At 36.2% G+C, this 14,019-nt stretch overlaps 4 protein-coding genes and 1 pseudogene across 5 annotated transcripts; 2 read left to right on the forward strand and 3 right to left on the reverse strand.

Moving 5' to 3' along the window:
- Positions 1-420: 420 nt before the first annotated feature.
- Positions 421-1,185, reverse strand: LOC106298685 (increased DNA methylation 3). The gene is given in 3 exon segments (XM_013734827.1): positions 421-902; positions 989-1,070; positions 1,072-1,185. Coding segments are annotated over 3 exon segments (417 nt in total). The 5' UTR covers positions 1,153-1,185; the 3' UTR covers positions 421-648.
- Positions 1,186-2,691: 1,506 nt separating this feature from the next.
- LOC106298686 lies at positions 2,692-4,577 on the forward strand (annotated as a pseudogene).
- A 582-nt stretch (positions 4,578-5,159) lies between these two features.
- On the forward strand, positions 5,160-6,752 carry LOC106300818 (psbP domain-containing protein 3, chloroplastic). Its single transcript, XM_013737051.1, has 9 exons — positions 5,160-5,305; positions 5,387-5,447; positions 5,537-5,712; positions 5,798-5,881; positions 5,967-6,049; positions 6,130-6,205; positions 6,278-6,396; positions 6,487-6,531; positions 6,603-6,752. Exons 1-9 carry the CDS (start codon positions 5,236-5,238, stop codon positions 6,627-6,629), a joined length of 741 nt encoding a protein of 246 aa, XP_013592505.1. The 5' UTR covers positions 5,160-5,235; the 3' UTR covers positions 6,630-6,752.
- On the reverse strand, positions 6,709-9,290 carry LOC106300817 (RNA-binding protein 24-B). The gene is made up of 7 exons (XM_013737050.1): positions 8,549-9,290; positions 8,220-8,364; positions 7,986-8,112; positions 7,843-7,885; positions 7,450-7,766; positions 7,261-7,379; positions 6,709-7,191 (listed from the first exon to the last, which is right to left on the reverse strand). Exons 1-6 carry the CDS (start codon positions 8,753-8,755, stop codon positions 7,370-7,372), a joined length of 849 nt encoding a protein of 282 aa, XP_013592504.1. The 5' UTR covers positions 8,756-9,290; the 3' UTR covers positions 6,709-7,191; positions 7,261-7,369.
- A 409-nt stretch (positions 9,291-9,699) lies between these two features.
- LOC106299546 (cinnamoyl-CoA reductase 2) lies at positions 9,700-11,530 on the reverse strand. 2 transcript variants are annotated; one of them, XM_013735622.1, is made up of 6 exons: positions 11,339-11,530; positions 11,057-11,127; positions 10,787-10,972; positions 10,356-10,527; positions 10,072-10,261; positions 9,700-9,994 (listed from the first exon to the last, which is right to left on the reverse strand). In XM_013735622.1, exons 1-6 carry the CDS (start codon positions 11,451-11,453, stop codon positions 9,841-9,843), a joined length of 888 nt encoding a protein of 295 aa, XP_013591076.1. In that variant the 5' UTR covers positions 11,454-11,530; the 3' UTR covers positions 9,700-9,840. The 2 variants fall into 2 exon arrangements, with proteins under 2 accessions (XP_013591076.1, XP_013591075.1); XM_013735621.1 differs by having other exon boundaries at positions 9,702-9,994; positions 11,057-11,226; positions 11,339-11,523.
- Positions 11,531-14,019: the final 2,489 nt, after the last annotated feature.

Here is a 14,019-nt window from a genome sequence, read left to right on the forward strand (position 1 = left end):
ATTAAAATAAAATATAAAAATATTATTAAAATAATACTTCCAAAAACGAAATTCAAATCGTTTTTTTTTTTTTTTTGGTCTAAATGTTAGAATTTCAAATCTTTTCTTCTTGTTAAATTGATGAAGAAAAAAACAATTCGATGTTTTGGAGGAATGAATTTGGAAAAATGAAGAAAATTATACTTGACTTTTGAAAATATTCAACTTATAAATAGTATACATATATATATTTAATTATGTTATTCTTAATTTTACTCTAAATATGTTACAAATTAAAGTCATAATTCTCTTTGGCTGTTATTTCTAGCTACTAGGCCTCTTTATATGTACACTTCTGAAAGAAGGAAATTTTGATAATTTTGAGTAATGTTAAGAACTGATAGACGATTATTTAATTAGTTGACTAATATTTTTTTGTTGATTAATATATTATATAGCTTTTATTGCTTTTTACACAATTAACTGCGTAATTCGGATGGCATACGGATCGGATCATACGATCTGAAACGGAGACTCTTAAGTACGTACCATCTTCACATCTAACCACATTTTCAGCCTAAGAGCAACTTAACAAATGCGATCATTGTGAAAATGTTTTAATAGCACATTGAACAACATATCCTAGTTAATGAATCAAGACCGAACAAACTATGAAGCAGGGACGCGTAGACCGAGCTTGACGACAACAACTTCAAAGATCCCATCAGGTCTAAACTTGGGAGAAAACAAGCGAGGATCCACTTGTCCCGGAAGGCTAAACGTGATGGAGAAGGGACCTGGTGGGCAGAGCTGCTGCACTTGCATCCTGTACAAGCATCCCGAGTCACTCGGAATCGCAATCTCAGGTACTACTCCTTGTATGCATACTCTCCCCTCCCTCTGAATCTCGCATTTGATCTTATCTGTTTCATAAACAACAAACAAGAAAGATAGCATTTAGGGGTCACAGTCATTGAACTAGTGGTAAGAAATGCGAAAAAAGCTTTACTTAGATTTTTGTGAATGCCAGGGAGAGAGACTCTGAAGAGGTAGGCAATGTCGCTCTCACCAATGTCTACAAGACCAATGGGGTGGCCCAGGAGTGCCTTGCTTGGCAGAGCCGGCGAAAAAGACATGTGAGATCACTTTGGAGTGATGAATCTCAGGGTTCATGGTGATGACTTCCACAAGGGATAGAATCCAAATTAACCCTATTAAGGAAGATAACAAACAATCAAATCAAATCAAATCAAACACAAGTCATGTTTAAAGAAGCCAATAAGATTGTTCTTATACACAACCCAGTAAGCAAAGTTTAAGACTTTAGAATAATAAAAAAAAAAAAAACAAATCATATGAAGCAAGTTTAATCTCGAGTCCATTGACAATCTAAAAGATCAATAAAGTCTACGAATTTAATTGCATATTAATTTTGGGATTAAACCCTAGAAATAATCGGAGATAAGAAGAACCCAGAATCGAAGCCGGGAAGATCGATTAGAAAGGAACTAAAAGCCCTAATCTCAATTCTAAGCTGGAAAACCTATTAATCAGCAAACCAGAAACAAGGAAAGAGAGACGATACAAGTTACCGGAGATATTTCCGGTGAGCCGCTCCGGTGATGTTTGACCGCCGTCACTCGATTGCTTTACTAAAACCGGTGGTGAATTTTATCGACTCTGGAGAGGATGAAGAAGCCAAATAACTAGCTGGTTAAAGTGACCTGTCTAAGCAAGCCACGTGTTAAGAACTTTGTTGTCTGTTGATTTTTATTCGTTTGTCTCATATAAATTTATATTTTAATCGATTTAATTAGATATTTGCTTGTGTTTTGCATCTCTGGTTTATGAGCTAATACAAGCCATTATCTATACTGCTTATAATAGCAATTCATTCTGAAATGTTTTGTCTTAAATAAACAATTCTAATAGCTAAAACCAGTCATTCTAAACAATTATAATAGCTCAATCAGTCATTTTAAACAATTATAATAGTTTTATTCGTTCCAAAAAGATATATATTTTTAAAATTTTCATATATATTTTAAAAAACATGTTAAGTTTTGATTATAAATTTATTGTTTTTGTGATTACCTATTTTTCATAATTTCTAGTCAAACAAAATTCAGTAAATACAATTAATATCTTTAAAATTTACAATTTACTGGTATTACAAGCATTTTAAAATGTATTTTTAGATATATTTTTTTTTTTTAAACATGGAATATTTTGAAATAGAGGGGGTATAAAATAACAACACACTCGTACAGACTGAAGCAACCAGCTGGGTCATTGACTCATTGCCATATATGCGTGTTGCAGGTCCTAAGTAATTATTATATCACATTTTGGATTTGAAAACCTTAAAAACATGGTGCATCGTTTAATACAAGTCAGCTTATTTAATGTTCAACCGGTAAATTCAAGACAGCTTCACTTAGCTAATTTACAATTTCTATAAGCAACCTTTTTCCATCTTTTGTCGTTACCTGATAAACTAGAAATCGTATTTTGCAATTAGCATAACTTAGGGGATTACACGTTAACAACTCTTTATCGTCGTGATCAATCGTCCCCACATGGTCTCGTTGGCATAGACACGTGCTTCAAATTACAATGAGGTTCTCGTGAATACCGCATATAAGTACATTAATTAGTATATATACTTCATATTTCATTAGGTGCCATTACCTTAATTATATTATACCGAAAATGGAGATGAACCAAGAGGAGAACATAGGAATACAAGGCAAAGTCGTTGCCGTGACTGGTGGGTTGGGTTTAGTCGGTTCCGCCGTGTGCCTTGAGCTGCTCCGCCGTGGAGCTCTCCAGGTCCGCTCCTTAGACTGTCGCAAAACCTCTCCCTGGTCTGACCGTCTCAAAGAATCGGGAGTCCACTGTATATACGGTATTCAAACTCTCTCTGAATCAACGAATGATCAAGATAATGATCATTATTGTAAGCATAAATTAGTTTATATTCTTGGAATCATGTTTCTAACTTGATAACAAGTCTTCTTGTATTATATTTTATTTTGAGTTATTTTCATTTTCTTATATAAAATATTTTAACTATATATATACACTTTGTTCACATATGTCAGGAGATGTTGTGAGTATAGAGGACGTAGAAAATGCTCTTGATGGAGTAGACTGTGTGATTCATCTTGCTTCTTACGGTGGTTCCGGTAAGGAAATGATTCAGACTCGTCGGATGGAGGAGGTCAACGTCGAAGGTACTCGTAACGTTTTGGAAACCTGTGTTAAGAAAGGGATCACGAGGGTTGTGTATTTGAGCTCAAACGGTGTCGTTTTTGGTGGAAAAGAGATTGAGAATGGAGATGAAACTCTTCCTTGTTTATCTTCCAATCAATACGTCGGCCCGTATGATCAGACTAAATCTGTTGCCGAACAGTTAGTTCTCAAGAACAACGGTCGTATTGTCGAGTAAGTGAAAATATCAAAATGATGTTGGTTACTATCTTAGGAATGGTAATACTAATGTTCTATATGATTATGTGAATGTAGGAGTGGGCATGGAGTCTTTTATCGACGTGTGTGATTCGTTGTCCACTTGTTTACGGACCTGGTGAAGAGAAGTATCTTGATAGGGTAATCTCTGATGCAAGATTAGGTTTATTACTCTTCAAAATCGGCGATCCAAACTCGAAAACCGACTGGATTAATGTGGATAACATTGTACTAGCACTCATGTTAGCGACCACCGGTTTAATGTCTAAATACTCTAAAGTTGCTGGGAAGGTCTACTTTGTTTCTGATGGTAATCCCATAAACTTCTTTGAGTTTCTCCAGCCACTATTGAAGAATTTAGAATATGACTTGCCCAAGTCATCGCTATCTATTCCACTTGCGGTTTCACTCGGAAATATTTGCAAAGCAATGTACATAATGCTATCACCGTTGCTGAACCAACGGTGGTTTCCACAACCATTGATTCTTCCACCAGAAGTTTATAAGGTTTGTTTTGATGGCACTAGAAAATATTTTTTTATATATTTTATCGGCTGATCCAATTGGAATAGACAATACTAGATAATTAAAAGAATGACGATTTGCATGAACTTATAATATTTTCTTAAATTGAACAGGTCGGGGTGACTAACTACTACTCGATCAACAAAGCCAAGGAAGAACTCGGGTACGAACCCAAGACACAACCGGACGAAGCCATGACCGAAACTATTAAATACTTTAAAGACAAGAAGAGGAGAGAAGTCGATGGACCGAGCATATACGCTTGGCTTTTCTGTGTGATCGGTTTGCCTAGCATTCTATCGGTCGCATGGCTGCCTGATATTGGACCCATACCGTTCCTTCGAGTCATTGCGCTGTACATCTTCAGGTCGATGTTGGCATTGCGGATAGCGTAGGGGATTGTGGTGACAGCGCACGTGAGTGAGGCGTTCTATGCGTTGTGGCTTGCTAGGAGAGTGGATCCGAGGAACGCAACAGCTTGGTTTTGGCGGACGCTGCTTCTCGCTACTTTCTCCCTTCGTTTACTTTGGAAAAGAAGAGGCAAGGAAGTGAGGGAAACAGCAATAAGAGAAGGCCTTTTAACCGACTCAATGTCAGTTTAGTAACTGAAGATTCGCCATGCAGGTTTATACCATATGATTCAAATATTTTAATTTATGATTTTAATCATTTTAGAAAAATCTAAAAATGACAAGAATAATCTGCTCTTGTTTTTATAATTTGCGTATATACTGTTGTGTGGAAATGAAGTCATTGTTTATGGTTCAAATCCTATATGTAGTTGTATGTAATGCAATATTTTTTTGGGGTAAAAGTATGTAATGTAATGTATATTCTGACTTCTGTACTAATTTCAGTTTCTGAATAATAAAAAGAATAATGATTAATATATAATTGAACAAAATTTATTTATATACAATTCTAAAGGGTCACACTATTATACATATACATATGAAAATAATTCACGATTATTTCATTTATTAACTTGTTATAGCTTTAGATTGTATAATATTACAAAACATTATATTTCAAAATTTAAATAATTCAGAAAATATAAATAAGTAATATCTCACTCACATTGTCAGTATATAACTTTACAATGTATAACTTTAGATTGTAGAATATTACAAAAAAAATTATATTTCGAAATTTAAATAATTTAGAAAAAAATATAAAATTTTAGAATTAAAGAAAAAGAAAAAAGAGTAGAAAGACCAAACCGGCAATAGATTTCTCAGAAGCAGACATATCTTGAAACACATGGCAGCGATTACTCCATGGCTTTCTTCTCCACAGAGCTTCTCGAATCCCCGCGTTTCCACTCGCTATAGTAAGATCACTCCGCCACTTCACCATTTCATCGTCGTTCATTTCACAAAACTAATATCCTTGGGAGCCATTTCTTTTCCAGGTTCAAGAAGATGCACATCACTTCCTGCTCTCGTCTCTGCTCAGGAACATCATCAGATTCCGTAAGACAGTGATGAACACTACTTTTTCTTTATCTGGGTTTGTTCTGAATCCCATTAAAGTCTCGGCCTTTGTGTTCCTCTGTTAACAGGTGTAGAGATCAGGTTGGGATGAAGAGAAGGGAAGTCATGTTACAGCTAGCTTCCTCTGCTTTCTTCCTTCCTTTCGTCGTTTCACCTGCATTTGCAGAGACAAGTATTGTTGCTTCAGAGGCTTTCCGTGTGTACACAGATGAAGCCAACAAGTTCGAGATATCAATTCCACAAGGTAAAAAAAACTATATCAAAACTCAGATACTTAGTGACGACCATAACATGATTAGCTAACGTATCTAATTGCTTTCACGCAAAAGACTGGCAAGTGGGACAAGCAGCAGAACCCAACGGGTTCAAGTCTATCACAGCTTTCTACCCTGAAGAAACTTCAACTTACAATGGTAACAAGTTGTGTTTGTTCTTTCGTTTTGTTCAGTAAACCATGAGTTAACTGATATGTGAAATATGGTTTTCTCGTCATCTCAGTGAGTGTAGCGATCACTGGACTAGGACCAGACTTCACTAGGATGGAGTCTTTTGGAAAGGTCGAAGCTTTCGCCGAAACACTGGTTGAGTCTCTCTCTCTTACACCAATCTCCTCTCTCTGTTCTAACACAGAGTTCTCAAATATGACATGTATGTGTTATAGGTCAGTGGATTGGATAGAAGCTGGCAGAAACCAGCAGGAGTGACTGCAAAGCTAGTTGATAGCAGATCTTCCAAAGGTTTAAAGAAATTAAAAATCTTTTGATGTAATCTGCTTTGTTTTGTTGACGCAAGTTTATGTATGTGATTAGGATTCTATTACATTGAGTATACATTACAAAACCCTGGAGAAGCTCGTAAGCATTTGTACTCTGCGATTGGGATGGCAACAAACGGTTGGTACAACCGTTTGTACACTGTCACAGGACAAGTAAGTTTTGGTCCTATTCTTGCAACAACCTCTATGATTAGTTAGTTAGTTGTCTGTCTGATATATAATGATCATCTACTGTTGTTACAGTTTACAGATGAAGAATCTGCTGATCAAAGCTCCAAGATCCAGAAGGTAAGAAGTGAACAATGAAGGATTTTTCACCAAAGACTGTTGCTTATGACTTCTTTCCTCTGTTTTTGCAGGCAGTCAAGTCTTTCAAATTCATCTAAGAATGTCATTCATTACAATCACCAGAACCAAACATTTTGTTTGCTGAACACTTCTTTCAATCAAATTCTGAGATAAAAAAAAAACTGACTCCATACTTTCAAGTAAGCTTTGGATAACAATCATTCATCGGTGTGTTCAGACAATGGAAGAAACAGACAAACCCTACACAACTAAAGGATATATAAACATGCTTTACTTACACAATGCAGGACTTGGGACAAATATACCTATGAATGTTTACTCACTACACTCCTGTACCTGAAGAAAGTGTAGTGAGTATTACGACTTAAGACTAACAAAAAGAATCAGATTTTGATTCTAGTATGTATATGCTTTGTGTATGTGTGTCTACTATATAGTACACCAACTTATTACCAACGGTTACCCCTCCTAGGGAAAACCGTTGTCATTCCTGCAAGGCTGCAAACTCAACTCCAGCTTGAGCCAGCAGATCTTTGCACATTGATGGATGAGTAAGAAAACTGAAGCCACAAACCCTGAGACTCCCACTTTCCTTTTTCTTTCTGCGCCCTTCCAGTGAGCAAGACTATTTTATATAACCTGTAAGATCTTGGCGTTAGGCATCATGATGATGCTAGTTAATAATAGTGTCTGATAAGAAACACAAACCTTTCAGATGCAAGATAAATAACTTGACGACTTAAAACAAACAGGAAGCTTCTGCTGCTGCCACCATTGAAATAGCAATTTTCGCTGGCTCCTCCTTTCTCCTCAGTCTTCAAGGATAGCTGAAACCATTACCATCATGTAAGTGTTTACTTTTTCACAAGATAAAGAAAGTACTGAACTGATCCTCACCTTGTTGTTTGGTCAGAACTGCTACTCTGCATAAACTGAGGGGGATGAACAATGATATGTGACTGTGCTGGAGCAGGGCCTGGAGGGTATGGAGCTTGAAGAGCAGGCATGGATGAAGTGGTCATGGCACTAACAGTGGGTCCACCAAGTTGCAGAACATGGCTTCCTGGAACTGAATATCCTTGAAGTGCTGTATAGCTCTGGCCACTGGGAACAGTCTGATTAAATTGTCCGTATTGATAAACTGGTGTGTTAACTGCCCCAGGTACTCCGTAGACCTGAAGATACTGCTGACCCATGTATGGACCATACAACCCCTAAACCATGCAACAAGACAAGATGTAAACAAAGTTACAAGAGAGATAACAGCAAGTGTTTTTAGCAATTTTTAACCTGTGACTGTGAGTACATGTACTCAGGTCCATATGCAGCCACCCTGAGACAGAGAGAATAAAACAAACATTAGCAACACATTAATGAACCAACTCAACCAAGACGCTAGTGCAATGTGTGAGGTTAGAATTGAATTAAATTACCCATAAGGATAAACAAGTCCTTGCTGGTAGTTATATGGAAGTGGTTGCTGATAAGGATAACTTCCAAAAGGTGAACCACGAGGGCCCTGCACGTTTCCAATGTAGGGGGAAGCAGGTCTTAAGCTTCCTAACCAAAGAAAGAAAACCGATGCACTACGTGTAAATAAATCTACAACAGCAATGATCCACTACGAGCCAGACTCAATGAGTGAAAGGGCATGGATGAAGACTGACCAGGGATGTTAGGTATCAATGCATAGGGCAACGGAGGCCGAGGTCTACCAAGGGAAGCAAGATTACAGTTCGCACGTCTACCATCTATAACAGGAGTTGGGTCAGCACAAGCTCTCCTAGCAGCTTCTGGATCTCTAAAAGTCACCTAAAATTCCTCCATATGAGGACCAGAAACAGAACACTTTGAGTCACAACAAAGTCCAAACTGAAAGACATTTCAAATAAAGTAACTTCCTATGTCCTGTGATGAAACCCACACGATCCTCCATAGCTACATGTCATTGGATCAATGAAGATGTCATTATAATGAAGGAGAGAGAGAGACTCACAAAGCCGTATCCTTTGGATCGGCCGGTGTTCTTATCAGCAATGACGACGGCCTCAAGGATATCACCGTACTGCTCGAAATGGCGACGAAGGGCTTCACTCTGAGTCTCCCAAGCGAGGCCACCGACGAAAACCTTAGTTAACGTCGTATCTCCGAACGGCGAGTTCAAGTAGTGAAACCCAGAACCCGGAACCGGTTGATACGCCATGAGACAGAGAGAGAGAGAGAGAGAAGAATCAAAATAAAAATGGAAACTTTATAGAACAAAGGATCAAACTTTAAGTGGAGACCGAGTAAACCCTAGACGTAATTACAATGATTAAGCTTGAAATCCAGAAGGGGGTAGATTGATTCTAGGGTTTACTCGGAGATGGTGAGGGAGAGAAGAAAGAAAAAAAAACTAAAAGATGAGTGATTGCCTACTAATAATGACGAAAGGAGGAAAAGGGATCAATTTTCCCGGGAAAAACGAAAAAAGCAAAAGCAGAGTAATGGGCCAGACAAGAGGACAAAGTCGGTCGGTGTAATTAGGGTTTCTATTACTGGAAAAAAAAAATCACAACGATAGAAAGAGGGAATTAAAGCAAAATACAGAGATGGTGATGATGATGGTGAATTGATTCGAGGAAAAGGAGGTTTCGTTTGGGGAATTCCATTGGTGGTGGTGACTGATGATGATGATGAACGAGTTGTTGATGACGATGATGATGATGATGATGATGATGGTGAAGAGGAAAGACAGAGAGAGGGAGAGAGAATAGAGATACCTTTTGTTTTTGGGCCAGTGTAAATGACATGGGGCCCGTTAATTTATTCTTTTAATTATGTAATTAACGTTGCAATTATCGATATCTGTCTTGTCGTTATCCGTTTACGCATAATGTGAACTTGTGTTTGGTCCGAAGCAAAAAAAAAAAAAAAAAAAAAAAAAAAAAGTATCTTACTTTATTTTATTTTATTTTGTTGATTATTATCCTTTCGGATTCAAATTATAACGAGACAACATTTAATCGATTTTGGATAGTGTAGATGAAAGCTCGTCCTCGGTGAATCCCAAATCAGTGGCTAGGGATTCTTATGCTAGTGACAGTTGTGGTCCGTTGTCAACTATATTAAGATGCTTATAACGGCATAATTAAATTTGATTTTTCTTTTACCAAAGAAGAACATATAGACAATAGTAGACTTGAGGAGGTGAAAAAAGCATTTTCATGGAATCACTTTTTATTTCAAGAGTAAAATATAACTGAGGAAGTGAAGAAGATGAAGCCTCTCTTCCTTTCACTATGCTTATTACTTTGGAAGATCACCGGTAGCTTCAAAACTCACAACAGAGTCATCAATGGTCTCTTCTAATGACCTAAACTTCCACCCCAGTTTCTTCAACTTCTCTGAACTTATTCGAAGTATATTCTCATTCACTTGCTTCTCCTTTCTCTCACTGAAACTGCCATTATATACACATTTGATCAAATCAGACCAGAGATCTCAAGATTTGTGAAAGGAATCCGTTGGTTTACCTACCTTTTGGGGAAATTGCGGTTAGGATACATATTCATCAGCTTCTCCATAAGATCATTGTTGTGAAGTGAATGAGAGTTGCATATGTATCTTCCTTTTGCTTCTTGATTTTCATACACCAGCAATAGTGCATCAGCCACATCACGTACATCCACAAGATAGAGTTGGTCACTCAACAAGGATATTACACCGCCTGAGACCACACCAGTTCATCAAATACTTTCAAGAACATGAGTTAAATAAAATCAAGTACTATATGTAATTAGAGAAAAATATGATTACATCACCTTTTATAAAATTTAGTAGTCCCAAGCTACTAGAGTTAAGCGTGGACTGAAGCCTAGGGCCTATGACGACCGAGGGACAGACCGTAACAACATCAGCTGAGCTTGTTCTGCTCCACTCTATAGCTTCACGTTCCATTAAGGTTTTGGCAAGAAAGTAATATGACCAATAACCCTGAGATTTTTTATTTATTTATAAGAAAACAATAACCCCGAGATCCTCAGATTTTGCACCGTGGAAAACGAACAAGATATTTTGAATACTGAACTTACACAAGCACGAACACTTCGTTAATCCAAAGAACATATAAACTTGTGTTGACTAAACTAAATTAGATATAATTAGTTAAACCGTGGAGCTTAATGTGTCTTTTGTTTTTCGTTGGACCAACCAAACCGTGAAACTTCGGTGATAGAAGCAGAAGTTACATTACCTCACGTGAGTAAAGGTATTGAGTGTCTGACCAACAGCTCTCGTCCACGTCAACATCTCTAGGCCATTTTGGGTTGTAAACAACAGCAGCAATCGATGATACAACCACAACTTTCTTCACTTTAGCTTCTGTACATGCTTCTAGAACGTTTTTGGTGCCAGTGAGAGCTGGTTTAATCAGTTGTTCCTGAATGTTTTTAGATTTAAAACCGGTTAGTAATTCAAGAAATAAACAAAATAGAAAAAAAAGATGCAAAACTCAAGCACTTGCCTCTGTGAGAGGAACATCTTCAAAAGGCACAGGACCAGCAATATGGAAAACACCATAACAACCAGAAATAGCTGAAGAAAGACCTTCATAGTCAAACAAATCTGCCTTGAAAAGCTTAAGATTCTTTGAAGCATTATCTAACTTCTTCAAATGGTCGTTCTTTCGACCACCTGAGAACATATCAATAATCAATGAAGAAAACAGAGAAAGTTCCGAAGTCTCCTCCAAAGTAAACATAGAAAATATGAGATAAATTATTTTGGGATGTTGCTTCCTGCTTACAAGGATCTCGAACGGTTCCATGGACAGTGTAGCCACGGGAGAGAAGAGACTTAACGAGCCACGAAGCTATATATCCTCCTGAACCAGTAACACAGATCCTCTGCTTTTCAGCCATTGACGCCCCTCTCTCTCTCTTTAAGCAACTTTAAGAATGTTCTTTGGAGTGAACGAAATAGAAAAAGGTTCACACCTATTTATACACAAGTCATATCAGACTTTAACCAACTTCTTTAACTGTAAAAGCGTAGAATTATGAGGGATTAAGGTGGATAAAGATTGCAGTTCATATTTACAAACATTAAAATGAACTAATTTTTTGAAAGAAAATTTTGAAATTCTGCTAAGCATTTATTATGGCTTGTATATATTTTTTTAGTTATTTATTCGTCTATATTTTACATTTTTGAGAATCTTAAAAATGAAAAGTATTAAGAGGGGAAAACATCCTCTGCATGTGAGAAAAGTATGTAGGATAAAAAAGACTTTTGAATTTTATCATCCACACTTCTCCAAGCGATAGACTTTTCCTTTATTTGAGAAAAAATCAAGAGAGAAAAAAGACTGCATTATTATGGATCTCTTTTTCGGAAACTTAGTCTTTTAGCAGTCAGTATGGATCTCTGACTACTTTTCTTTCTCTAACACTATTGGTCAGAAAAGTCGTCAAATGTTAAAAAAAAAAATCAAAAGGTGAACAAAACGTGCACTTTGGTTCTTTATAAGAAGCCAAGTTGGTAGAAACTGAGGAGATATAAACGCTGCCACGAGACACAGAACTACTAATATAATCACTGACCAGATTGAGCTAGGTTAGATATGCGTGTACCCATGAGTTGTTCTTCACACACTGTTTTTAGTTACCATAGAGTTTTAGACATGGAAGAGGGCACATATATAGATGCAAAGATTTAAGGTAAGGGCTTGTCTATGTTGTAAATGATAGAAAAATCTTTCTTAGGGTTTTTGGTGTTGCACGATCCCCTCTGGTACAAATCTTTCTTCCAAGTTGAAGGAATCAACATAAGCTATACTCTTGGTGGCAACATCTCAATGCTTAGTAACCTTCTCATATGGTTTAGCTTAAACCCACTTCACAATGTTCTTTAGTAGTTGCAGGGAAAATTGAGCGGGTATCTATTAAAAACAAAGGAACATCAGATTACAATTCACTTTAAAGAAAGTCGATTAAAGGGAAGAAATAATAAAAATAAGACTCAACACAACTGGAGAACCTGATTGCAATGGGAGATACTCTCTCCACAATTATTTTTCAATATACAAAGCTTTCACATCAAACCTACCGTCCAAAAATCAAGTAGTAACATTAAAACACAACAGCAACTTAGCCTCAGGCTGTGGAAACAAATGTGACAATTGGAAGGTTGAGAAGTGTCAAAGAACACTAACATAATGTTCACGTGACCCAAACAAGGCAAACCATTTCCCAAGACTACAAGACATAACAGTAAGCAGCACAATGACTCTGGTCAGTTTTCAAGTAATTAATACTCCATCTGTTTCAATAGATGATGTTTTAGGTGATTTTTGTTTTTTTCAGAATAGATGATGCTTTTATTTATTAGATAATTTTAATTTTATCAAAAACTGTGTAACTAATTATGTTTTTATTATTTTTGTTTATAGTTAGATAAATCAATTTTAAATTATATTTTTAATAGTCTTAAAAAAAAAAAAAATTCTTAATGTGCGAAAAGAATCAAAACTTTGTGTATTATAAAACGGGAGTAGAAACCTGAAATAAATGTACAAGACTCTCAAAGTACACCTTTACTAATCAAAACAAGGACATTTGTTACAAGCATTGACAATGAGAATCAAACCCAAAATAAGACATAGCACAAGTTCTCTTGAATGGCCGTTTTACAAATCACAGATCATTGAAACGGCAACATTCTGGGGTTGTTTTAAGTAACTTGACTGGACTTTAATTACGCATAAGAAGTCATGCTACAGGACAAAAGAGGACCACATCTGACACAAGTATAGACAGTCGCAAAGTTAGCCTAAGAATCAGTAAGAAGCTGAGAGAGAGAGAGTCCATACCCATACGTCAATCATTCATTCAGGCGATAGATTGATGATATGAAATTATGAAAAATGAAGTGAGGAAGACTATATAAGAATCTCCTTAGTCCTAAACGACAGCGTTTTGGTAGACACGGATTATCCATAGTTTGGTAATAGTCCAAATAAAACACATCATCAAGCTTATCGACATTAACAAAAGAAAAGATTTGTACGTTTGTGCGAAGGAATCTGAAAATATAAAACCAAAATCCCCTATATATTATTTTATTATTTGAGAAGCATTACAACTTCTTTTTGTATCCACATGTCATCACTAGAATGATTCTTAGAATCATTAGAGAAATATGTTTGTTCATCTAATTATATAATAAGTTTTTTATTAAACTAACAATAAATTCATCATTAATGTACTTTATTATTTCCTTAAATAAAATTTACGGAATTGTCTAATGTGGCTAAAGTATATATGGCAATTAATGATTTTGAATAATAAAGATTTGATAAAAAATAATGTATCTTCTATCATATTTGTTTAATTTTAAGGTATTAAATAAATTAAATAACCACAATAACCCTATAATAAAAATTTAGATTTTTATGTATATGTTATATTTTGAATTTTTACAAACGGC

Source organism: Brassica oleracea, chromosome C6 (assembly GCF_000695525.1).
Source record: "Brassica oleracea var. oleracea cultivar TO1000 chromosome C6, BOL, whole genome shotgun sequence".
In the NCBI taxonomy this organism is placed as follows: domain Eukaryota; kingdom Viridiplantae; phylum Streptophyta; class Magnoliopsida; order Brassicales; family Brassicaceae; genus Brassica; species Brassica oleracea.

What these genes read in the sequence shown, in the direction of transcription:
- LOC106300817 (XM_013737050.1), bottom strand. Translation starts at nt 8,755, where the DNA reads ATGGCGTATCAACCGGTTCCGGGTTCTGGGTTTCACTACTTGAACTCG. An exon ending in ATTGATACCTAACATCCCTG is followed by an intron (nt 8,113 to 8,219) that starts GTCAGTCTTCAT and finishes TTCTTTGGTTAG; the next exon opens with GAAGCTTAAGACCTGCTTCC. An exon ending in GGACTTGTTTATCCTTATGG is followed by an intron (nt 7,886 to 7,985) that starts GTAATTTAATTC and finishes TCTCTGTCTCAG; the next exon opens with GGTGGCTGCATATGGACCTG.
- LOC106300818 (XM_013737051.1), top strand. Translation starts at nt 5,236, where the DNA reads ATGGCAGCGATTACTCCATGGCTTTCTTCTCCACAGAGCTTCTCGAAT. An exon ending in AGAAACTTCAACTTACAATG is followed by an intron (nt 5,882 to 5,966) that starts GTAACAAGTTGT and finishes TCGTCATCTCAG; the next exon opens with TGAGTGTAGCGATCACTGGA. An exon ending in AAAGCTCCAAGATCCAGAAG is followed by an intron (nt 6,532 to 6,602) that starts GTAAGAAGTGAA and finishes CTGTTTTTGCAG; the next exon opens with GCAGTCAAGTCTTTCAAATT.
- LOC106299546 (XM_013735621.1), bottom strand. Translation starts at nt 11,453, where the DNA reads ATGGCTGAAAAGCAGAGGATCTGTGTTACTGGTTCAGGAGGATATATA. An exon ending in AAGATGTTCCTCTCACAGAG is followed by an intron (nt 10,973 to 11,056) that starts GCAAGTGCTTGA and finishes AAAAACATTCAG; the next exon opens with GAACAACTGATTAAACCAGC. An exon ending in ACTACTAAATTTTATAAAAG is followed by an intron (nt 10,262 to 10,355) that starts GTGATGTAATCA and finishes GTGTGGTCTCAG; the next exon opens with GCGGTGTAATATCCTTGTTG.